At 37.5% G+C, this 23797-nt stretch overlaps 4 protein-coding genes across 4 annotated transcripts in view; 3 read left to right on the top strand and 1 right to left on the bottom strand.

Annotated features, from left to right (window-relative positions):
- The first annotated feature begins 230 nt into the window (after positions 1–230).
- On the top strand, positions 231–14970 carry VGlut (Vesicular glutamate transporter). The gene is made up of 8 exons (XM_088044333.1): positions 231–375; positions 432–559; positions 10883–11126; positions 11175–11399; positions 11452–11919; positions 11966–12340; positions 12780–12950; positions 13011–14970. Exons 2-8 carry the CDS (start codon positions 495–497, stop codon positions 13281–13283), a joined length of 1821 nt encoding a protein of 606 aa, XP_087900459.1. The 5' UTR covers positions 231–375; positions 432–494; the 3' UTR covers positions 13284–14970.
- Positions 14971–15006: 36 nt separating this feature from the next.
- On the bottom strand, positions 15007–18698 carry LOC148170218 (phospholipase A1 member A). Its single transcript, XM_088044352.1, has 7 exons — positions 18514–18698; positions 16369–16495; positions 15976–16198; positions 15735–15924; positions 15498–15689; positions 15276–15447; positions 15007–15230 (listed from the first exon to the last, which is right to left on the bottom strand). Exons 1-7 carry the CDS (start codon positions 18611–18613, stop codon positions 15128–15130), a joined length of 1107 nt encoding a protein of 368 aa, XP_087900478.1. The 5' UTR covers positions 18614–18698; the 3' UTR covers positions 15007–15127.
- A 1912-nt stretch (positions 18699–20610) lies between these two features.
- LOC148170217 (glycerate kinase) lies at positions 20611–22139 on the top strand. Its single transcript, XM_088044347.1, has one exon. The coding sequence runs from the start codon at positions 20658–20660 to the stop codon at positions 22137–22139; it is 1482 nt and encodes a 493-aa protein (XP_087900473.1). The 5' UTR covers positions 20611–20657.
- Positions 22140–23227: 1088 nt separating this feature from the next.
- oaf (BRICHOS-like domain-containing protein out at first) overlaps positions 23228–23797 on the top strand; it is a 58918-nt gene continuing 58348 nt past the window's right edge. The window contains exon 1 of the mRNA XM_088044360.1: positions 23228–23455. Coding sequence (XP_087900486.1) covers positions 23348–23455 — 108 coding nt within the window. The 5' untranslated portion in view covers positions 23228–23347. The remainder of the gene's footprint in view (positions 23456–23797) is intronic.

Here is a 23797-nt window from a genome sequence, read left to right as displayed (position 1 = left end):
TAATTCTGCATTTTCCTTCTCATCCTCCCCCATCTATTCTAATAGTTGTAAGTAGTCAGCAAAATCAGTTAATAAGATCTTGAAAACAATCGTTTGTGATTTCCAAAATGGCCGACAATATACCGAAACTGCAATTTTTTTAACTGTCGTGATTGAAACAATGTGTAATCTGGCGGCAAGTCCCGCCCCCGAGCTTTGGTTGGCGGCTCGATTTCGGGGCATACAGTAACGGATAGACGTCAGAGCTGATACTGTGGCAGGGCTCCAATGGCGAGGGCGGCGTGGAGACGGCGCCAAAAGGTCTTCCCGGAACACTCCGGGGACCACACGTACCCCGGACCTGACGTCGTTTGCCTGATGCTGCTACATTCTGTGGTAAGTACACGATTATTTTTATTTTTCTTTTTTCATCAATTTTATTTTTTCCACAGATGATGGCCAACAAACACGGACACGTTGTTCTGAGTGTTTAGTGAGCGCTGTTTTGCGGGTTTATGCCTGAAATTGGAGCCTTTGGGAGATTCGCACCCAGAAAAAGCGACGACATGGGGGGAGGGTGGTAAGTGGCAAATTTTATTTATTATTATCTACTCCACAATATTTAATTTGTTTCAATCTGTTTTTACCTAAATCTGTTGAATGCTTTCATCGGAAAATTTATCTTCAAAGATTTTTTTTCTAATTGTGTGAATAATTTCTCTAACATGTTATAAATCAATAAAATTGACTACTTTTGCTTCTTTGAATTCGTAGTTGACTTCTCTGTCGTAAAATAAAATTAAATTTAAAAGATTCGAAAACATGTATATTTTAATTTAAGGAAATATTGGAAATATTAAAATAGTCAAAAATTCCTGTTCATCATCATAAAAAAAATACTTCTATTAAATTAGTAATTTTAAAAACAAATTAACTAATTAGAAAAGCTATATTAATTAATAATTCAATTTATACACACACGTTACAAGAAAACCTTTGTTTTCATTTTTATATTAAAAACAACAAAAATTTGTGTAAAGTATAAAGAATGAATGTAAATTCAAAGGAAAATTTTTACGAAATTCGTAGTTACGAAAATATGAAATAAAATTACCCATTTCCTTATTCATTAGGTAGTAAATTAGCATAAAAGCATTGACCACAACGACAAAAACAAGCAATAAAAAATAAAACTTTGTATGAAATAATAACCTAAAATACAAAAAACTGTAACAAATTTCTCTCTCAAATTCCAAATATGTTGGTCAAAGAAGTGGAAGCTTTGATGCGTTTAGAAAAGGCATTAAGACCTCCTGCTACTGGTTGAGTCTCGCACTTGTTAATGACAACAGTCTGCCCCTGCAGCAATCAAATAAAATCAGGAAAAAAGCTCCCAAAACTGTGATGAATTTTAAGCAGGCGAGAGTATATCGCTGCAGAACGATCACTGGGAATTGTAGCGTTTATGTTGAAAGCTCATCCTCTTTACTGTTCACTGGCTTCGCCTGATAGGAGCTTTAATCCTGGATTTATGTTATTTCCAGATTTCTTCACCCTATTCTGCGATTTGATTGCCAACAAAGAGATTTTACTTTGTTTCGTCGATTGATTGTTTTCGTGCCGATTGTTTCTTCATTTCAATTTTCTCAAGTAATGAAAAACGATAGACGACATAAATCAATGTGTTCATAAAATAAGTGAGGTGGTTGCGGTTACGGCGAATATAAAGTGAGATTGGGGAGAAGTGAGACTGTTAGGGGCTAAACGAGGACATATAAGGAAGATAAAGTACTAGAAAATAAAATACGAGAATGACAAAATGCTTTTTTTGATATATCGCGTTTTTATGGATTTCCTGTTTTCGCGGAGTTTCTAATTGTTATCGACGACAAAAACTCTAAATGTTTGCCGTTGGAAAAATTTGCGCTGGGTTTGTAAATAAATTCCCAGGAAGTGAATTAGCATTTAGATTAAGTCCACTTTAAAATCGTGATGGCTGAGACAAATGGTCGCATACATTGGAGGTAAATCGCGGAACATTTAGTTAATTGAAACGTCTGGGGGCCGAACTGAACACTAGAACAATTACACTGAGTGTTAACAGATGATAATGTATTCATTTCTCCCCTTTCTGGGTGCATTATACCATACCCTTGCAGTTTCAACTTTAGTCTCTCCCAATCGATATTCAAATTTCAACATGTCCGATATGGGCAACGATTGAAATTTCATCACGGATGCCATTCAATCATAATTTTGTTGGCAAACAGACCAAACAGCGCCACGAAATAAGACACTGTCGACATGACTGTGCTGATATTTTGCCTTCAAGATTTTTGAAAGTCGAGCGAGTTATGTTTCACTTTTCTGCAACAAAAAATAACAACCGCAATTTTTCGTGTCATAAGAAATTTTTAATTGTCAGTTTTTCACCCATCAAAAGTGCGATTTTAGTACTTCTAATTCAATGATGTCCCTCTTTCTGATTGTTAAAAACTCTTATGTTTTCATTAATCAGTTAGACAAATGGCTCTCAAAATTTAAATTTCAAATGCCTCGCTCTCAATTCTAACGCTGATAAAATGTAAATATCTAACTTTATCATTACTATATGACGGCATTAACATAGATTTGAGTAGTTTTACGCCGCAAACAAAATGGTAATAATATTTCAGTAGTTTTCCTAAAATATGAAAAGCGATTTTTTTAAACTGTTATAGTTTCGACTTTTCAATAAATTAGAGGTAGCATAAACAACAGTTTTGAGCTAGTTTTTGAATGTTGGTCATGAGTCTATTTTATAATTCACAAACAATTCCTGTCCCCTTTTTCGCCCGTTTCCGTCGAGGGAAACGTCCATTAGTTTGTCGCACAATCTCTTAATCAGACCATTAGCGTGGATCTGCTTCGGTAAGCAGTCCCGCGAAAGCCTATTATGATATTATACATCCCTTTCTTGTCAGCATGGCAGACGCGTCAAACAAGCCCTCGTTCCGAATTTTTTAAAAATTTCTAAACTTCCGTGCGTTCATTTTTCTCGCCGACGTTTGATTCTTGACACGTTCGCTCCTAGAGACGCTAATACGCGGTTCATTGAGTAATTTGGTCACGTGACGCATTCTTTCACCCTCTCCTCTACAACTCCACTTACAGCCCTACAATGTTATTATGTATTAGACCTAGTAAGTGGGGATGAACGTGATACTAAAAATGCCATCAGTTTGGTGGAAATTCGAGACACGATCGACGTTTTAAACCGATCGCCACAATTTCTTTAATAGTGGGGGCTGCGTTACGTAGTGTTTTCCGGGTGGTAAACCCGGATTACTCCGGTGGGAGCACCGGTTGATTCCGAGTCGACGTCTTTGTAATTTCTTACACCCTAAATGAAATCGAATTAGCTGCTATAAAACCGATAATTCGAGAAATAAGCTCCGACGTGCCTTCCAAGCCAAGCATCTTTTATTAAATTTCCATTTCAGTTGGGTAAATTACAAAAAAGGTGCAGACAGTCGAAATATCGCCACAATGTAAAAATTTGTTCTCAAACCACGTTTTATATTTCGCTTTAATAATGTTTCAAGAAAGTTTGTGAAGTTCCAAGCTCGTTAAGGGGATTTGCGAAATGAATAACATAATAGGGTGTATCTCGGTTCTGCAGACACAAAAAAAGAGCACTCGCTACTAAATCTGACCATATTTCATGATCTGGAAAAGTTATTATTCAAAACCATGATGCATCTTTTTGGGTCGTCCTTTCCTGCTCGGAGCTCAGACTTTGAAACACGATAGCGGCAGGAATGCTTTGTAGGAATTAATTACGCAGCAGGAAGGCATCAATAGGCACGACGAATATCACATTCAGTTACCGCCATTCACTGAGGTAATGAAGTCTGTAAAGTCTGGTAATTATTACAAAAATACGGGAATAATAAGGATAACTAAGGGTAATGACTCAAAGGAGTACTTGATATGGCTTTGAAGTCGATACGGTGTATTACAAGGAGGGATGGGATTTTAGGGAACGTTTAATCGAAAAATGTTCCAGTTTGCAGTTTGGTGTCCCCTTTCAGGTTTGTTACTTTTGAGTTGAAACATTTTAAAGGTAAAACAATAAAGCTTTAAGGCTTTCTGTATGTTTCTTTCTTTTTTGAAACAAGAAAGGAAATACTAAAAAAATGTATTAAATAAAATTTGCAAAAAAACAGTAAAAACTAGTTCTCAAAATTGAATTAAACAGCTAACTGAAACTCCGGTAATTAAAAATCGAACTTCTTAAGACTAAGTTTCAGTCTCAAGTTCAATACAAAAATTCGAGAAGCTTGAAATCTGCAAAATCAGATTGTTTTATTATGAGAGAACGAAAAAAGTTTCTCCAATTTTGTTTGGCTCATGAGAAGCTGAAGATTTTGATGGCACGCGAAATTCCTCCCTCTTTGTGGCAAAATGTTTCGTTCGGAATTTTGTTAGAGTTTCCAGTTGCTTGATATTCTATTGTTCAATAAATCCAGCTTCACTTTTCATCGCCTTTCCATCAACTGCCCCCAATCCAAAACAATGAAAAAATTTTCAAGCCTATTACATTCGTTGTTTCCATCGTATTAGCTCTCGTATTTCTCGTTTCCCCTCTATGTCACTGTCAATGTACAACTCTTCACTAGTCGGATTAAGGCCGTTGCGTTTTGAACGTCATTTTGTCGGAAGTTCTCCGCTCTCCTAATGACGTGACGAATGACGCTAACTCCCCAACAATCGATCATTTCGATTTTTTCATTCTTCGTTGAGGTGTGTATTACAGCCTTTCATCCTCTTAAAAGTGTAATAAAAGCACGGGTTTACTACATTGCATTCATCTCGAACCTCATCGCTAAGCAACCGCGTGTGTATCGCAGTCAGGCTTTGCGGATTTGCCAGGATCGGCAGCGCAATAAAGGAGATTTTCTTGTTGAGAGGAGTTTGAAGAGTCCTTGTGACTCATATACTCGTTGTTCCAGGATTTATATACTAGCCCGAAAATAAACCCCATCCACATCGGGCGGCGATCATATTATTTTATTCAAAAATCTTGGGATCCAGCTCCATATCCTTATTCTCTCCCAGAAGCTTTATAATTAGCAGGTTCGTGTTTCATATCGGCAGTTATGGCTTGTTATTTTTTATTGCCCTTGAACAAGACAACAGCGTATTTGTGGGAAATCGATAGAACCCCTGTTTTCGGATCCTCCGTCGAGACGCCTAGATAACATTCGGATGTTTTTTCGGGAAGTTTTCGGCGCCACGACGCAGATGGCCCGTTTGAAAAGATGACTGGCGCCTTCTCCCGGCGCCTCAAGTCTAGCAAAACCAGACGTCTCCTTCAGATTTTATATTTTATGGTGCGGTTTATTGAGAATGGTCGTAAAGGGAGAGTCGTGCCCTTATTACTAATCAAACTTTCAATTATGATTACTTTCTATTTCCTTATTATTGTGTTATCGTTGCCACCCTACTTTAAACCGACCATATCAGATTGTGCCCTGATTGCATTTAGCTGGAGATCCCTCGAAAATTTCGTTATCCCAAACTATCCTCCAATATTGTACGAATTTCACGAATCGCGAAAAAAATCGTTTTGACAGAGCTGTACAAGTACAATTTGCATGGAATCGCTATAGAATTCGTTGTATTGTATGCGAACAAGGAAAAAGCGTGGCTTTTAAGGATACGATTCGTTTTAAAGCACTCTGCTTTACCAAACGTTTCTTTTACTACCCTTTTATCGAATAAAAGTGATACAACAGACAAAAAGCATCAAAAAACTCTCCAATTTTTCCAAACCACCCCGCTCTAATTATAAGTGTTTTAATAAAGCACTCGTGCCCGCCTCGTAATAACTGTAATAAAACATTTTGTAACAATCACCGGAGGTGGAGACATCCCCTCGCTAATATTAGATATCAAACATGATCCACAAGGGTTTAAACCGGATGCGCTGCGGAAAATCAAAGGCGGACGATTTTTTTCAAAACGCTGAAAATTACTTTTGGATTTTCACGATTGATTTCGAAGAAAAATTTATGAATGAAACGCCCCTGCTCATTTTACCCTTTGTAAACTCAATGATGTGTGGCTGTGTCTAGAAGAGCATAATATACTGGCGTTTCAGCAACCACCCTCGTACTTCCTTTGTGTGTTGCTTTTATGGTGTCGTCGCGATTTTTTGTTCTAGGGGACGGACAAATCGGGAAATGACGAAAAATGGGCAGGGAAAGGGGCAGAGAAAATTATCATTGCGAAAGTTGGATCAGATCCGATTATGTTTGAATCCGAAGAAACAATTCAACTGAAAATTTTATACGTCATTTTTCCTGCACTTAAAATAACAAAATATTTATGTAATAAATATATAATCTAGGTCTTTTTGGACGAGCCCCTATAGTTTATGGCAAAGCAAGCTGCGAGCCTACAAAGTCTAATTATGTACGAATTGCATACAAAGTTTTATGTAACTTGTAGTAAAGACATTATTTTTTAAAAGAATGAGATTTGGCATTGAAATTTTGTTTACATTTGAAGTGCAAGTAAAAAAAAATTAAAATCGTGCATAAAATAGAAGAAATAGTGTCAAAAGCTAAAGAATTTCTTTTTCCTCTCAAGTCCAGAAGTGTGTAAAAAAATTTGAACATACAGAAGGTACAATTGTATTTTGACTTTATTTATAATTATTTGACACCGACGAGCGGCCGTTCTACTTTATCATTACCGCCGGACTTTATGGACGCTAAACGATATCGTAAAACATAGGTTATTATACAATCGGACATAAAAGTTTATTGTTGATGCTCCCACAATTTGGTGACAACTGAGTGACAGTTCGTGTTTGACATTCCGCAGAAATTGCAACGACCAATCACAAACCAGCGTTTACAAAAAGTCTCTGCCAAAAAAAAGTGGTTTAGCCTAGCGATCATATTTTATCAAAAATTGTGGTTCAATGAACTAATCTGCCGCTGCGGACTTTTTCTCGCACTTCTTGCAACTTTTTCGATTGGGGCCCATTTATCGTCCGCTTTAAGCAATTTTTGTTAATTCCCGGCAAAGCCCCTGTCAGCGTCGGATTCGGTGGAAATCGGGTAGTGAATCTGTAGTAATCCATCAGGAAATGATGTGAACGGGTCTTTCCGTAGCCATTGAAGTGTGACCGCGATAGGCATTGAAGCCGATCTCTTGGGAAATCAGCTAAACCTCAGTCGTTGCGGGCTCCATTCGCATTTTTCTCAGATTTAACTAATGGCTTTTCAAATTATTTACCTTTTCAGCGTACGGAGAGTCCATAGCGATCGTTTAATTGCGTCAAAAAAAATCGAATTTAATTTCACGACGAAAGAGATGTAAACCGACAAAGTGGAGCTTCACTAATGGAAAGTGAAGCCCCCAAAGATGCAAACTAATGTCGGGAGTCGGCAGTAAATTGAGTTACATTCATACAATGCACTGTTTACATCGAGGGTTTTTGCTATGGGAAGTACTAGAGGGTAACCGCGTAATTACGACGAAGAGAAAGGACAATGATGGAATGGTTCAAGTTATCTGGACTTGATGTGTTTGCTAATTGAAAGGAAATCATATTTGAGCAAGAAATTTAATCAAGTCGTTCAGTTTGTAGTTTTGGCTTCATTTTTCCGATCCTGTTTAAAATGTCGTCGGCAATTCCGTGCGAGACCGCGCTTTATTTTGATCCTTTCTTTTGATTATTATTTATGTCGCCGTCCGGCTTTGCACAATCCCGTTCCTTAAAGAGATCGTTTCTTTCATTCTAGCGATTCCGGGGTCAGCTGATGTCTTATCTGGGCCTTCTTCTAATGCGCATTTTATACAGCTATCTCCGTCAATCAGCTGATGTGTGTTCCCGTCTCTCTATATTGTTCCGGTTTGTAACAATACAAAGCTCCCTCTTCATCCTGATGGGATTAGATCAAATTTACAAAATATTTCTTCGTGCTTCCGAACATTTTTTTATCTAATTTCGCTTTGAAAGCTCAACCCGGAACGACCCGGAGCCAGGATGCACCGTCGGATGTCATTAGCGCTTATATCCCGCGGCCTCAATTCGATTTCCTCAAAAATCGATGAGAGGGTGAAGACGTTGAGGGAAGCTAAACGACCTTGATTGATGGTCGGAGTTGACCAAGCGACCAACATTTGTTTTCCTTTCGAACGGTATGTTGAAAAGCACTTTCCAGCATAAAGAAAATCGGCAGAAACACAAAAAGTGCATTCTGGAGAAATATTTCTTAACGGGGCCGGGGGCGGCATAATACGGAGGAAATGACGAAAAAATTGGATGTTTTGCTTGTAAAGACGTGTTCTCCATTAACATGATTAAACTGGTACGGAGATACCCTTTGTGGAATCGTGAGACGCCACAACAATACATCGGCGTTCATTGTTTGGATTTATTTCGCAGAAACCGTATCACTTACGTTAAATTAAAATTTACAGACGGGATGCTATGCGTGGTGGGTGGAAGAAATGGGTTTTAATCGTTGAGAAGAATCAAATGTTAATTGAAACGTAAAGGCAGAGGCGATGAGAGGAAATGGATTTAGAATGGGGGCTGCTTATCTTCAGGCTCAGACTCGAATGGACGGTATTGTGATCCAGAGATACTGTCTTATCTAATGAATTTATTTTTTTCCCAAGCTTTGTTCTTCAGAAATGCTTTTATTTAGTTGAATTGACTGAGCTCAACAGTGCACTCTTCACTAATATTTTTAAATTTGTTCTGGCGCATCCACCATTATAATAAAATCGGTGGCAATATCAAGAAGCTTCTTCGGTTTGCTCCCTTTCTAATTCCCCCTCATCGATTATTTTAACTTTTCGTGATCTGTTCGACCAGCTGGAGATAAATGTTTTGACCCTGGGGCCGCGATATTGGCGCTCTGCTGCAGAAGCGAGCAAATATTTGAGTAGTCAACACGCATATAGACGAATCCATCTCCAAAGTCAACATCCCTCTTCATATCGGTGTTTAATATCCCCCGACAAAGTCTCCATCCCCCGTATCGAGGATTGTCAGAATTTCATATAAATTTCACTACTTCTAACTGGATTTTAAGTGTCCCAATAATTGACGTTAAGTTATGAAGACTAATGAGAAAACTTTCCTCCCTCCCGTCATCTTCACCAAATCGTGCTTTAATATGTGATTGATGATGGGACGTCACCTAGAAATTAGTCCTAGTTAACAGTGAAGAGCGACACCTGATGCTCTGTAACGTCCTCGACTTCCAATTAGACCGGCGCATGATTTTTTCTTTCTCCGCAGAATAATTGACCTGAAAATAGATTTACTGATGCTGGAGAAGTGCCACCGACACGTGACTTTCAGTCAGAAACGAGAACTCCGGGCAACCGGACTCGCTTTATTGTCACGGAAGCTCGTGTTCGCTAAGACAAAACCAGTTTAATTTGTGAAATCAATTCAATACATGACGTTTAGGTGAGTCAGCTTCACGTGACTTATCACCCCTCCTAAACACCCCTTAAATAATAAATACACTTGTGTTGCAACCTGTTGAGTGGAGCAGCAGGTGATGAGAAAAGAAGCTGAAAAGGAAAAAACGGTAATTGAGATGCGGTAATCCCCAAATTGAGATAAACCGCCAGAATAGGTAAATTGTTTAATTCGTATTTATTCAGGGGCTGGGATTTAATCTAACTTAAGCAAGAGTAGAAGCTGGGGAGGCACGTTCTGGAAAGAACAACACATTCGATATTTTAAGTGATTCGTACAAATTCAATTCTCACTTTTCTGGTGTTCGGAACTAATAAAAGTGGTCATAATCTTAAATTACTCGAACGTAATGTGCAATAATGATCGCATTCGTATTTAATGGCACTATAATCTCGCACTTTATTAATTATCGTTATTAAATTTAATTTGCTGCCACATTTCAATTTTATTTCGAAATTTCTGCTTTTTGGGATAAGTTTGGCAAACCGACTTTTAATTTACACTTTCTGGGGGTTGTGGGTTGATCGATCACCCTTTTCGATTGTGATATGATTCCTCTGATTGCGTCCCACTTACCCCATGAATACCGAGCAGTTGGCAAGTGACGTGAAGTGGTCTCAGATATTACTCCATCTACTTGTCTACTTCTCACCAAGACGCAAGGGCGTCGCGATGCTTTATTTCCCGAGAAAGCACCCTAGTTTCACTCTCGGAAGGTTAGATCTAGGGACTTCAATTTATGGACCTAAAGTTTGTAAATTATTCTCGTTTTTGTAAATGAAAGCGCCATGATGACGTGTTTCGGGCTCGTCGTGCGTTTCTGGTTCACGAGTACATATCAATTCCGAGCACCAAACTGTGGATTACAAATAAGAAGCTCTATTGGGGTTCGGTCACGTATTTCGCATCAGAAATGAAATATGCCACTTACAATTCTGTTTCTAGAATCCCGCACTAGAGTGGAATCGATGAAACGACATCCTCTTCATAGAAAATTCAAATCTCCAATAAAATAAAACGTGTTTACGATTTTCCGCTTCCAATAATAATCATTTGAATGAGCATCCCTTTGTGGGGGGTCGGGGGTGTTCCGAGAGACATTCGTCAAATTGTCACGACACAGTTATTAATGGGTGGCCATTTCGATCGGGTCTTCCCTATCTCCATCCCTTTCTCCCCTTTTCGCTGATGACTAAAATACATTAACATGCTTCCCTACACAATGCTGAGCTAGTCATTACATGTTATGAAAGCCAGCGTTAAAATGCATTATACTAGTCTTTTAGGGGACATTTATCATAAAACGCTTTAAAAGACACAATTTTGCGTCATTTACCTACCTGCTATCACACGCAAGATATTTTTTGTCGAAGGCGCTAATTGGAGTTTGATGTTGTCACGCAGGAATGTTCAACATCAACAGTTCGGCGTTCCCATCAAAAAAAGCGGCGAGGGGGCAGATGACGTCAGTTCACCGGAAAGCATGCCGGATTATGATCCACCACCTTTGAGACCCATCGACAAGTACCTCAGACCAGATTGCCCGTGTTTGTCCAAAAGGGCCACAGTTGCGCTTTTTAGTTGTTTGGGTTTTATTATTATGTTTGGAATGAGAACCAGCATGGGGGTAGTCAAGCTGCAGTTTGAGGTAAGTATCCGGACAACTCCTCTTCAGAGCTAATGTTAAATTTTGTAGAACCAAACGTGGGCAAGCGAGACTGCCGCCGCCGTAGACTCGGCAATCTTCTGGGGCTACTTCATAACCCAAATTCCTGGAGGTCTGATCGCTGCTGCCTACCCAGCGAACAAACTCTTTGGAATGGCAATTGGGGCATCCTCGTTCCTGAATTTGTTCGTGGCAGCAATTTATGAGCATCCTCAAGCTCTTATCGTAGTAAAAGTTCTTCAAGGCCTTGTAGAAGTACGACATTTTGTTGGCTTCTGGTGAACGATGTAAAAACCTTTTTTTTCAGGGAGTGACATATCCAGCATGCCATGGTATAATGAGATACTGGGCACCCCCTTTAGAACGTTCCCGTTTAGCAACGTTAGCATTTAGTGGTTGTTATGCAGGTGTTATGTTTTCGATGCCCATATCCAGCGAACTCGTCAAAAGGTTAGGATCTTTTTCACCTTTTTATTTCTACGGAATCGTGGGCTTAATATGGTACGCGGCATGGTTGTGGTTGGTATTTGAGAAACCTGCGTACCATCCAACCATCGACAGGAAGGAGCTGCACTACATTGAGACTTCTTTAGGGAGTGCTAACCAGAACTACGTGTCACCAAATATATCCAACACTCCATGGAAGACCTTTTTCACTTCCATGCCATGTATTGCCATTTTTGTAGCGAATTTCTGCAGATCATGGAATTTCTACCTTCTAGTTCTGTTCCAAGCTACGTACTTCACAAACGCGTACCACGTCGACATAGAAGAGGTGAGTACCAACACTAAAAAAAGCTCCAAATGATCTTCACTTGTAGAATGGATTTATGGGGGCGCTGCCTCATCTCCTCATGACCATCATCGTCCCCAGCGGCGGCATCCTCGCTGACCGTCTTCGCAAAAAAGGCCTTCTCAACACCACCCAAGTCCGCAAACTTTTCAACTGCGGCGGTTTTGGCATGGAAGCCACCTTCTTCATCGTCATGGCCTATTCCGACACCACCATGCAGGGTATGACCGCTCTAACCATCGCCGTGGCATTCAGCGGGTTCGCCATTTCTGGCTTCAATGTTAACCACTTGGATATTGCACCCAGATATGCCAGCATCCTCATGGGCATTTCCAATGGGATTGGAACAATTGCTGGCTGTATCTGTCCCTATGTTGTCCATCTGATCACAGAAAATAATCAGGTGCGTAGACATGGCCTACAGTAGCTTTTCGCACGAACGCCTCTGAATTTTGTAACAATGGTATCATATCTGGAAATATGAAGGGCGAAATGACATGCAAGCAGAGGGTTCATTTTAGCGGCGACGATCGAGGCAGCCGTGCGTGAAAAGGAAGGGTGGCTGCAATATGATATAGGGATGATGTATACGCCAACTTTGATTTTGCTTTCATGTTCCGCCCGATTCTGCGTTTATATTGCCAGCAACGGAGAGCCCAAAAGAACCCGAAAAATTCGAAAAATCTATAACTACTTTATACTAATTAATTATGACATTAATTTATTATAAATTACTTAAATTACATAATTAAGAATCACACAATTTAATTGATTTTAAAGCGTTTCTTGATATTAAACCAATTAGGAGTAACACTTTTGAAAAAAATGTGTTCTAATTTTAGACTCGCGAGCAATGGCGCTACGTCTTCATCCTCTCCGCCATGATCCATTACGCCGGCATAATCTTCTACGGCTTTTTCGCGTCTGGCGAATTGCAAGACTGGGCCGATCCTCGCGTCGAAGAAGAAAAGCAGTGGAACCAGATGAACGAAGCAATGCCTGTGAAGGCACCGGTACGTCGCCACACCATCATTAAAGTCTCCATTTGCATGACATTTCCATTCGTTTTCCAGAACCAGAACAACGGCTTGTTGCAACGGCAACTTAGTGGCACAGGTAATTACGGATCTGTGGGCCAGCCGGCGCCGCCACAAAGACCCCAACCGCCTTCCGCGAGTTGGAATCCACAAGACGCTCCACCGCCGACACAACCGCCGCCATCGGCACCTTATGTACCGGTGGGAAATCCGTTCCTATCGGGAAATAATCCGTTCAGGCAGGAGCAAGTACAACCACAAGCTCAGGATACTTACATGCACGGTACTGTTTTTGATCGCACTTATTAGGGTAGATTAGGAGAGAGGGAGGAAAATTAGAAGGTACAAACTCAAATTGCATAATTTATTACTTTAGTCGTTAATTGAGAAACTATAGAAAAACAAACTTCAGCTCGGTTTTTTGTTGGGAACTTTGTAACTTCTTCTTTTCCCAGAAGTAATAAATTGTTAGGTAACTGTAGATAAAGCGTCATGTTCACATTTTTTCAGTTATTCGTGTAAACGAATTAATAGTTTTAATAATGATCTGCACGTGCTGGCACTGTGGACATGTCGTAAGAGAAACTACTTACTATTGTACAGAAATTTACGAATGATTTGCGCGAAAAAAATATTGAAACGAGAAGATTTTTGGAACATATTTTGTAAAAATCTGCAATTGTTAGACGAGGCACTTTTTTTAAAAACTTACCCTTTATATTTAGATAGATAGAAAAAAAATTGTCAATTTGTATAGAACTTTGTTACCATCACAAAGCAACTAACTAGGTGAAGAAATATTCCTAGAGATTTCATTTGTTTCTGTATGATACTTAAACTAAATATAAGTAAAATATTTATCTTGGCACTGTGCTAGAAGTAAACTACAACAGATAAATATTGTTATGTTTCATTCTAAGATAATTTAAAATTGTTTCCTCTGTTTGAGAAACTCTCGGAGAAAACCTCCGCCGCTTCAACAAACAGTGCGTAGAAGTAGTTCCGCCGGTCTATACACCAAAGTTAGAATTTCAAAATTTCTCCGAAATTTTCTCTCCGAGATTCTATAATAAGTTGTATATAATCATGTCTATATTACTTTGAGTATATTTAGAATGTTAAGTATTTGAGGACTTACCCTCAAGGCTGTGTTGACAATAAAACGGTGGGACTCCCACCAAATCGTTGATAATAATGGAGATAATAATTAGGTTAAAGTATGAATGAACGGGATGGTATAAAGGAACCAGAGAAGTCTTGAAAAAGTACAAAACGGATCGAGGGCGCGTTATCAAAATAAAATTGTGTTGCTCATAGTCGGCAACGTACAACTTGATGTGTATTTTGGATTGTCTATCCCGACAATAAATGAAAGCTTATTGGTTTGTAAATAGTCCTAGATGAAATCTGACTATTATATTTTTGTTTAGTTCAGCAACCATCTTGTGAGACTGTGCAATGTAAATGTTAGATGTTTTCTATGTTCTTTCCACTTCTTCACTGTCTCTCTCTAACTTGTCAATAATTGCGTAAATGTATAAAATGTATTCTTGTTTGCGTGGCTGTCGGTTTTCATTGGAAAACTGCAGTATGTTACTGTTTTTTCTTTTGAAAACGAGCAATACCTGCTTTTAGGCTTTTGGTTTTCCATTCGTACCATTCTTAGCGTGCATCAAGTTTGTTAACCGATTTAGTTTTAATAAACTTGATTCGGGCCGAGAGCAGTAGTGTAGAGGCAATAAATAATGCAAATATTCATGTTAAATTTAGTGTTTTTTAAAAACCTTGCATATCTATGTGTTTTAATAGAATCTAAGACAAATAAAACGTAATATTTAAAAATGCATGCTACAGAAAACTGGTATAATGTTGAACATCCTATTTTTGTTGAATTAGTGGATATCATATGTGTTGAATTTTGAAAATGTGATCGTTTACAGGTCTATGTAAGAATCTGAAAACACGTATAATAAATTCTGTTACAAGGCATCAAAAAGATTTTATATTAAGACCGAAAATAGGATTAAGATAATCCTTTCGTTTCGCGGTTTTATTAATATTAATCTAATCTACAATAAATTATTAAAGTCTAGTTGGTAAAGTTCTAATAATACTAGCAAATCTACTGGTATTATGATCTGGTAAAAGGTAACTTATTGGAACCTGTTGAAAAGTCCTCTCCCTCTTTGGGCATTCGGAGGGCCTTGGGCATACGGAGGATCAGCATTTGTGGCAACGTAGTAACTACCACGAGCCCTAAAAATTAAATTAAACCAACAATTTTACTCTAATTCTAAATACTTTTTAGTATCCACGTGTTCTCCCATGAGAACATACTCGTTGTTCTCTGGAGCGCACCAGCCTACCATGAAACTCAACAACGTCGGACAAGGGTAAGCCCAAAACCCCTTTTTTGTGACAATGGACTCTATAAAATATGGCGTCACTTTAGTATGATCACAGGCCAATGTTTCTACAATACGATTGAATAATCAATAATACAAGGAAATGTGAGAGAATTACTGAAAACAGTGTCGCTTCCGCACCCCGGCTGGCTCGAGCCCCCATTTATATAAAAATCAGCGTGTCCAGTGGGGCCCCACTGCCCTAAAATCCCAGCACCCGTGTGTAAAACATCAACAAAATGGGCATCAGTGTGATCTAAATCTCGTGATCGATTTGTACCCATGTAGAAAACGATAGTGGGATCCAGACCTGGAACTCAACAGTAATGAATGTGAAAGTGTGGATTTTTCCCACCTGTAATGCGTCCTAGTTTACCGTGTTGCACGGGGTCAAGATAGTTCGCTACAAGACCAGAAATATGGGCGCCGATACTGTACCCAATGAGGTGGAGATCGTGGGCGCGGACACCCCTGGGATGACGAGTGAGGTAGGTAACAAGTTGGGCGATACATTTGGCACAGAATCTCGGGGCCCACTCCATTTGCTGAAAGTGTAGAAATCGTAACAGTGACATTTCCAGAACTTTCCAACGTACCTTCAGACATGGTTCTCGAACCAACGTTCCGTAGTCCACGATAATTATATTGTAGTTCCCTTGATAAAAATACGCATCTCTCATGTCTGTGCTTGGAGCCAAGTTCCTTCCGCCTCCGAAGCCGTGGACGACGATTTTCGTCGGATAATTCCGGTTGAACTGACTATTATACAAAGATTCATCTTTGGTGGTATCCAACAGGTCGGGGGTTTTTTGAGTTCGTCTACAACAATTTCACCAGATTTATTGCGAAGACACGCCGAGTTAAAAGCAGTAATTTCGGCTTAATAGGACGTTAAAATGTTTGTCGTTGTCATCGGATGTCCCATGATTTCAAGTGTATGATTAAACACACTTTCGATTTATTAGAAATTGGTTTGACGCAAGTCTTACCTCGTGTACAAGTAAAACTGGATTTGTCTATGCGGGCATCTGTATGGTCTGGGGATGCACGAAGAAGTGTTGAAGAGGTCTTGAACTGTTTCCGGTTTCTTTTCTTTAGTTTTTTGGCTGTTGATACCTAAATATAACATTACTTATTCAGATGTCATTGAATAAAGTTTGCTTACAATTAATGCGCGAATGCTGTTCTACTTGTATCTAATTATGTAATATTATGTAAGATAGGTAATTGTTTAAATTTACTTCTTGTTAGTTATTTAAATTTTATGCTACCGAAACAATAGAGAATAAATGCAAATGTAATGTACTAATGCTTTTTCAGTTGTCAGACGTAATTACTCAGTTTCAAGTTAACTAGAGCGAGTTCATGATGGAAGTTCATAGGTCGTGTTGGCTTTAATTATATTTAATTAATTTAGCACTTGTGTTTTGAAGTCAATTGCTTTAATTAGCAACGTTTAAAAGTAATTTGAAAAAAGCTATTTGAAAAAATGCCTTCACATCTAATATAATTTAGGAATAATTTTTAGATTTTTTTTAAAGAGAAAAAGAAGAACCCACAAATGGTTAAACGAGCTTACAAAAATTCTAGGGTCTGATGCATCCAAAGGAACTAAAAAAAACACTGAAATTTAGAAATTGGCATATGAAGGTTGAAAGCTATAAAAAGATGCATAAAATTAAAAAATAATCATCTCGCAGCATTTAATGGGACTTCTAAAAATAAAATTAATGAAAAAGTTTTATGTTAAGATTTTAAAATATAAAAAACCAAGATTTTATTCATCAAATTCCAAATATGTAAGACAAAATTTGAATTCAATGACTGTAAATTTAGAAGATGTAAAAGAATTCCTAATTGCTTAATTATCACTTAATAATAATTATCTGAAAATTTAAATTTAATCACAGAAAGCATCAAATAATAATACAAATTATCATTATTCACAGGCAGAAAAAAAAAGGGCAATACAACTTTTTTTCTTAATATTATAAGAGGTTAAAAATTATAATTTATTGCTCTTTGAGAACTAAATCTATTTTTGTTAAACACCCATCTGACAATGACCTTCAATCTCGATGTAGAATCTAAAACATGGACCACAGAAAGAGAAAGAGAAAGTCGCAGTTTTTCGTGTTTCAAATTTTCAGAAATTTTCCTAATACTAAATAAAATTTCACTGTGTTTTCAAAGACGGCTCGTAAATTACTGTGCAACGTGTAAACAATTAATTTAACACCTAGAATAGAAAGTGCGTAGCTTAAAAGAATCAAAAAGAACTTTGGACTATATAAATACCGGATAAAGAAACCTAGCGAACTATTTTAAAAAAGGAACGTAAATCCACTGCTCGGACAGTAGAAAGTTGCATTAATAATAATGTTATGGACACCCACAAGACAGTAGACCGGTGTAGGTATAAAAGAAAATTCCAAGAAATAACAATAATGGTTAACCTTATTCTCAGATTACCTACAATCTTATGTCTTACGTGAAAACTGAAGACAATAATAATTATAAAAAATAGTTAATTGATTTTAATTTCTTTTTGTCAGCTCTAACAATAGTTACTTTGTTGCGTCTTTTAAACTTCCAGGTTCTTACAATGGCAAGTGTCATTATTATCTTACGGAAAAGTGTTACATAAATCTATGAATAGTAACATTTCTACGCAATTATTGTAACACGTGCGTGTAACATATTATTATCATCTCAAAAAAAAAATAGATACGTTTTAATTGTAAACAAACAAAAGTGAAACCGCTTCTCTGGCGACGAATTAGAAACCGAAATGTAATACAAACGGATAAAAGTGTCAGTATGTGTTCAGTGAAAGTCGCAAAAAAAGTCTAAGATGCCAATATTAAGAACCATCACGGATATAATGGTTCTATTGTCTTCAGTTACGAAATTTATCGTCAACGTTAAATTCAAAAAGAGAAATTGAAGATTTTTGGAAATACCTTGACATGTAATGACAGTGACACCGCAGATGCAAAATTCCGTTCACATCGCTCCACTTAATTAATTCTGATCAGTGGTGTTTTGATTGCGGCAACCTTAACCTTCACCTACCGGCAACGTTTCAATTCTATTGAAACCTCCACACCCACATTTTTCCATTTTTCACTTACCGCTAATTGCAAAGAAAAGTAGATAATAACAAAGAACAATAAACACTACACTTTCCCGTTTCACTGCCACAAATTCCGGCGAGTGCCTTCGTCCGATCATCTTAACATTGGCCGTCTTTCTTGTTTTAACAACACAAGTAGTGAAAGTCGATCATGCGACTTCGATGGTCAATTGCTGTATGCATCGTGATATGAAAAGTACCTTCACTTTTACAACCTCCTCTATATCGTGACTCTCACTTGGGGATTTCTGATAACACTTGGGGATTTTTTTATTGCATAAGAGTGGAGGTGCTAATATCGCAAACATGAGTATTGTTTATAATGGATGTCTTTTGCGGATGTGAGGCTTCCGGCTTCGATACTCAAGAAAATCAGCTTTTAACGACACTTTTTTGTTGGAATTTTGCAATGGATGATAGAGAGGAAGTTGGGAAATTTCAATTAACTATCAAAGAACAACAGGAATTGTTGGAAATTGCTGAATTACATGACATGTGTTTATGTATCACTATTATATAAAGTATAGTAATTAGTGATACTTTTTGGGTAGGTTTCTGCGTTTCGCAATTACGTAAACGTAAAATTAAACGCAAAATTATTGTAATTGAAGCAAGAATGTTGTCTTGGGTAAGAATTGTTAAATAAATTCGTTTCGGACTAGCTGAAGAAATTATAGGAGTCTTGTCATTTCTTATTAATAAAATTCTCTTTCCATAGGTTCCTGAACAGATCAATAATGCTGAAAGTTGTTGGTCTACAAGTAAACAGCAATTTGAGATTTTTATTTTGTAATTAAATTCAGAATTGTAAGATTTCTAGGTATTGGATTGTTGAATTTTTTGACTTAAGTTTTAGGTTTTTAATTTTATAGGCTTCCAAATTTTTTTTTGATTACATTGTAAATTACTGAATACCTAAAAACTTATGAAGCGAAGAAAATTATAAATAATCCTGAAACTACAGATTTTGAAGATCTGCAAAAATAAAACTGAAAACCTGAGGTCTTAGCTTTGTATTGAGAGTCTGAAATTGTACTAAATATTTAAAAATTCAAGAACTTGGGGTCTAAAATCAGAGAAGCTCAAAAAGTCAAAGAATCCAAGTTTTAAAGAATTAGAGATCCTAGAAATTTGAGAATAATTCAAAATACTAATAAAATTATTAATTAACAGGCCGTTGCACTACTAACATAATTCTGATCGATTTATTTAAAAAATTGCTCTTAAAAGTATTGGAAACTCTGCCCTTAAAAGTTTAGGACAAAGACGTGGAATTTAAAGTTTTTTTTTAATTTCTAATCTTCTTTGACAAACTGATGCCTAACTTAATAATTAAGATGTAATTATTTTTGTTTGACCTTAATCCCTTAATCCTTTGAACGAAAGTTTAAAGCGATTTAAATTATAATCTAGATTATAATGGATACTAAAATTTTAAATACCTTGTTATAAATTAAAGAAATTTTTTATTTATATCTTTAATTTTTTATCGGAGAAGAGTGCTTTATGCTCAAACATTTCAAAATAAAATAAATGAATTTGAGACATTTAAGATTATATTTGTTATTATTTAAGATATTTTAATTTTTGCAGTAAAGCCTACAAGTGACCTTTTTGAAATATTAAAATATCTAGAAATGCAAATAATACAATATAAAATGCAAATATTTGCCTGGCAAGTTCATTTAAATATAGCTACACATATCACTCTAGAAATAATCAACTGTAAAAGTTAATTAGGTTGACATTGACTTGTCTAGCTCTAATTTGCCTCCAATTTACTTCCGATTCACTTAAGAATTTTTGTAATTAGTGTGATCTGAGTCAACTTTCCCAAGAATTTTTCAGGTTAAGCTGAGTTTACCATAATTGGATAATTTGTTTCCGATTCTGATTTGCATGTGGTTTTCATTCAACTCTGACATTATAATCCAGCTGATTCTAAGTAATTAACAGGCATAATTTCTTCCACTGATTTATAGGTAATCATTATAATGTTGGAATGGGCCGAAACAGTTTTCTCTGATCCCAAATAAAACACTTCGCCAGATGTCTCCACGATGCTAAAACGCGCTCGCTATTTGGGGCCCTCTCTTATCAGTGCCCGCAGATAAGTTAGTGTGTAGTTAGCAGTGGCATGACATGTTTCACTTCAAGTTCAAGTCACTAAAAACTCCGTCAAACTATAGAAAAATGTCACTTGAAGTCCTAAAAGACATCTTCATAAAATCTGTAGAATCAGTGCAACCACGTCGCTTAATCCAAGAACAAGTGAAAGTGAGCGCTGGCCATCTATCAATCCAGGGCCGAACTTACCCTCTCCAAAAACCCTGTTATGTAGTTGGCTTCGGCAAAGCGGTCCTCGACATGGCTCTAGAATTGGAAACTCAACTCAAAGAAAAACTAAAGATGGGGGTAGTTACAGTCCCAAAGGGAATTCTCGCAAAGTTCAAAGTAAATTCGAAAATTAAGTTTATCGAAGGGGCTACAAACAACATTCCGGATGAGGAGGCTCTCGCCGGAGCCCTGGAGATTAAAGGGTTGGTAGAGGGACTGGGGGTCGATGATTTGCTGTTGGTGGTGATGTCCGGCGGAGGGTCAGCTTTATTGCCACTGCCCAAAGCTCCGATTACTTTAGAGGAAAAGCAGAATTTGATTAAGGAATTATCGAGTCGGGGTGCGGACATATTAGAACTTAATTGTGTCCGTAAGCAAATATCGGTGTTAAAAGGGGGCGGTTTGGCAGAACTAGCTTATCCTGCGAGAGTGATATCTTTGGTGTTGTCGGACATCGTTGGAGACCCTTTGGATTTTATCGCGAGTGGTCCAACAACTCCCACTCGTGATAATACCGCTTCTGCAACCGCCGTCATCCAGAAATATAAGTGTTATGACACTCTTCCTACGTCGATAAAAACCATCCTCGAACACAAAAAGGACTCTCTTCCGCCAATTAAAGACTCGAAATACGAACACGTCGACAACTTCATAATCGGAAACAATCGAATCGCGGCGGAAGCAGCATGCCATCACGCATCTTCTTTAGGTTTTCAATCAGCAATATTATCAACGATGGTGGAGGGCAACGTGGAAAAGATAAGTCAAATTTATGCCGATTTGGCACGCAATATGGCTTCCGCTATTTGCAATTCATCGAGTAAACAAGCCGTAAAAGATTTCCTTAGAACTTGCGACTTACAAATCTCCCCCGACTTTGAGGAAACATTGTCTAACTTTGATTTCAACAAAGAAACGTGCGTAATTGCCGCCGGTGAGCCGACGGTTGTGGTCAATGGTAAAGGAAGAGGAGGACGTAACCAACAATTAGCTTTAGAGCTTTCGGTTCGACTTAATAAGCTTAACATAAAATCGGCTGATATTTCATTTCTGAGCGCTGGAACAGATGGAATAGACGGCCCAACTGACGCAGCAGGGGCAATTGGAACTTCAGATTTAGTTAATAATAGTCTCGCGGAGAATATTAAACCGGAACATTATTTAAATAGCAACGATTCCTATTCTTTTTTTGACATGTATAAAAACGGGGAACATCATGTCAAAACGGGACACACTGGAACGAACGTTATGGATGTACATATCATGATAATAAAGCCAAAGGTCTGACTCTGTGTTTTAATTCAAAAAAATTTATGAAACTCGGGAAAAGTGAAGTGGTCCGAAGCTTCGAGGATTGAATATTTTACGAGGTATTTTGGACACAAACTCGTGAATTTATAAACCGGAGTTGTTCTGAAATAATTAATCTCAAAAAATACAGTTTGGTGTCATGAAAATCTCATTTAATTGGAATAATAATTAAGTATAGTTTACAATTGATAATTTTTTGTACAGCTTTAAGTAAAATAGCCTCTTTTGATGTCGCAAGAGAAGATAGTTATAGTTCGCTTCAGGATTTTGCCGTGAATAATTAAACCCAAAGTACACGGAATAAATAGTGCACAGTCGGACAACGTTCCATTTGCAAGGACCTGTACATATTTTATATAGCAATTTCCAGGCTTTAATTAGACATCTGAGCAAAATCCAATTACTAGAATTTACTCTTTTTTAATCTCAGCGCCATCCTCTAATTGCTCGCTAGAGCGCTCGTAACAAAACATTCTTTGTTAATTTAAATTTAATAAGTTCATATGGGCCACATTTTCAAATATTCTTTCCTAAATTTCCCCTTTATCTTTTCTGCATTAATTACTAAACCTGAACATGACAGTTTTGGATGGAAGGTAAAACCTTTACCTCCCAAGTAAAATACATCAAAACATTTCAAAGCTTGTGCGTTCAAAACTCTCAAAGAACAACATTACGAAACTTTCCGGGACAATTATTTTTATTTAATAAGAGCGGAGTTGTAGAGTTTTAAATTCCAGTGGTAATTTATTTAAAAATTTATCCTTAGAAACCCCCTGTTTCTGCATGCAAGCGGCAAAAACTTTTTGTCTTCACAAAGTGAGTTTCTGTCAGTTTGGTCAATGTTGCCAACACACATCTAAACACATTTTTTTTAATCATGTCGTTCCTAATAACTTTAAATCCCCGATTTAAAATTTAAATTCTTGTCCCTCTGGCTTCATTCCGCTAAATGTTAAATCTTGTTTGTTCTTCCCTCATAAACTCGATTAAATTTACCTCCGATTAGAGCCGGAGTTTCACGAATCGATAGTCTCATGGTATGGATCGTGCGCACCACAGCCACCTCGCGACTCTTAAATGAAACGCGTGTTGCCTATCACACCGCATTGCACGTTTGACAGTTGACGTGATGGTTGGTGTTGTTTTGAAACTGTCAAAATTGTGAAAAAAACACGCTAAAAATGACGAAAATCACGAAATGGCGATGTTCCATCGACTTCTTCGTCATCGTCTTGTGTCTCGTTATCGATTTCAGTGATACACAGCTGGTGATCAACGTCAGAAATCAGGTTAGTTTGAGTGGGCATGCTTTAACCTAAATCAGAATTTTTGTCGTGGTGTTTACACGGGTTTTTTTGGGGGGCCACAAGGCGTGGGTTTGTTAAGAAATATTTTATTTGATACATTTTCGGGGAAAAACTTAGTGGGTTTTGTGTGATGTTGATTGATGCGGTCATTGTGTTTTTATTATTATATTTGTGCTCGTACAAAGGTTTTATTATTAACAAAATTGATATATTAAATGGCATTGTAATCAATAACTGTCAGGCAGAATATTACTGCTGTTATTGGTAAAATGCGGTTTGCTGCATTATATTTTCTGATTCATTTTTATACTTGACATTTACATT

The sequence above is a fragment of the Gnatocerus cornutus genome, chromosome 8 (assembly GCF_029298725.1).
Source record: "Gnatocerus cornutus isolate USDA-ARS CGAHR chromosome 8, icGnaCorn1.1, whole genome shotgun sequence".
Lineage (NCBI taxonomy): Eukaryota > Metazoa > Arthropoda > Insecta > Coleoptera > Tenebrionidae > Gnatocerus > Gnatocerus cornutus.
Note: the sequence above shows the minus strand (reverse complement) of the source record. Positions and strands in the feature narration are given on the sequence as shown.

Bases quoted from the DNA above. Each gene is read 5' to 3' on its own strand.
- LOC148170217 (XM_088044347.1), top strand. From the start codon at position 20,658: ATGTTTCACTTCAAGTTCAAGTCACTAAAAACTCCGTCAAACTATAGA.
- VGlut (XM_088044333.1), top strand. From the start codon at position 495: ATGCCTGAAATTGGAGCCTTTGGGAGATTCGCACCCAGAAAAAGCGAC. The intron at 11,127-11,174 runs GTAAGTATCCGG...TAAATTTTGTAG, and splicing joins TAGTCAAGCTGCAGTTTGAG to AACCAAACGTGGGCAAGCGA. The intron at 11,920-11,965 runs GTGAGTACCAAC...CTTCACTTGTAG, and splicing joins ACCACGTCGACATAGAAGAG to AATGGATTTATGGGGGCGCT.
- LOC148170218 (XM_088044352.1), bottom strand. From the start codon at position 18,613: ATGATCGGACGAAGGCACTCGCCGGAATTTGTGGCAGTGAAACGGGAA. The intron at 16,496-18,513 runs GTAAGTGAAAAA...TGTTATATTTAG, and splicing joins ACTTTTCTTTGCAATTAGCG to GTATCAACAGCCAAAAAACT. The intron at 15,231-15,275 runs GTATTTAGAATT...TTTAATTTTTAG, and splicing joins GAACACGTGGATACTAAAAA to GGCTCGTGGTAGTTACTACG.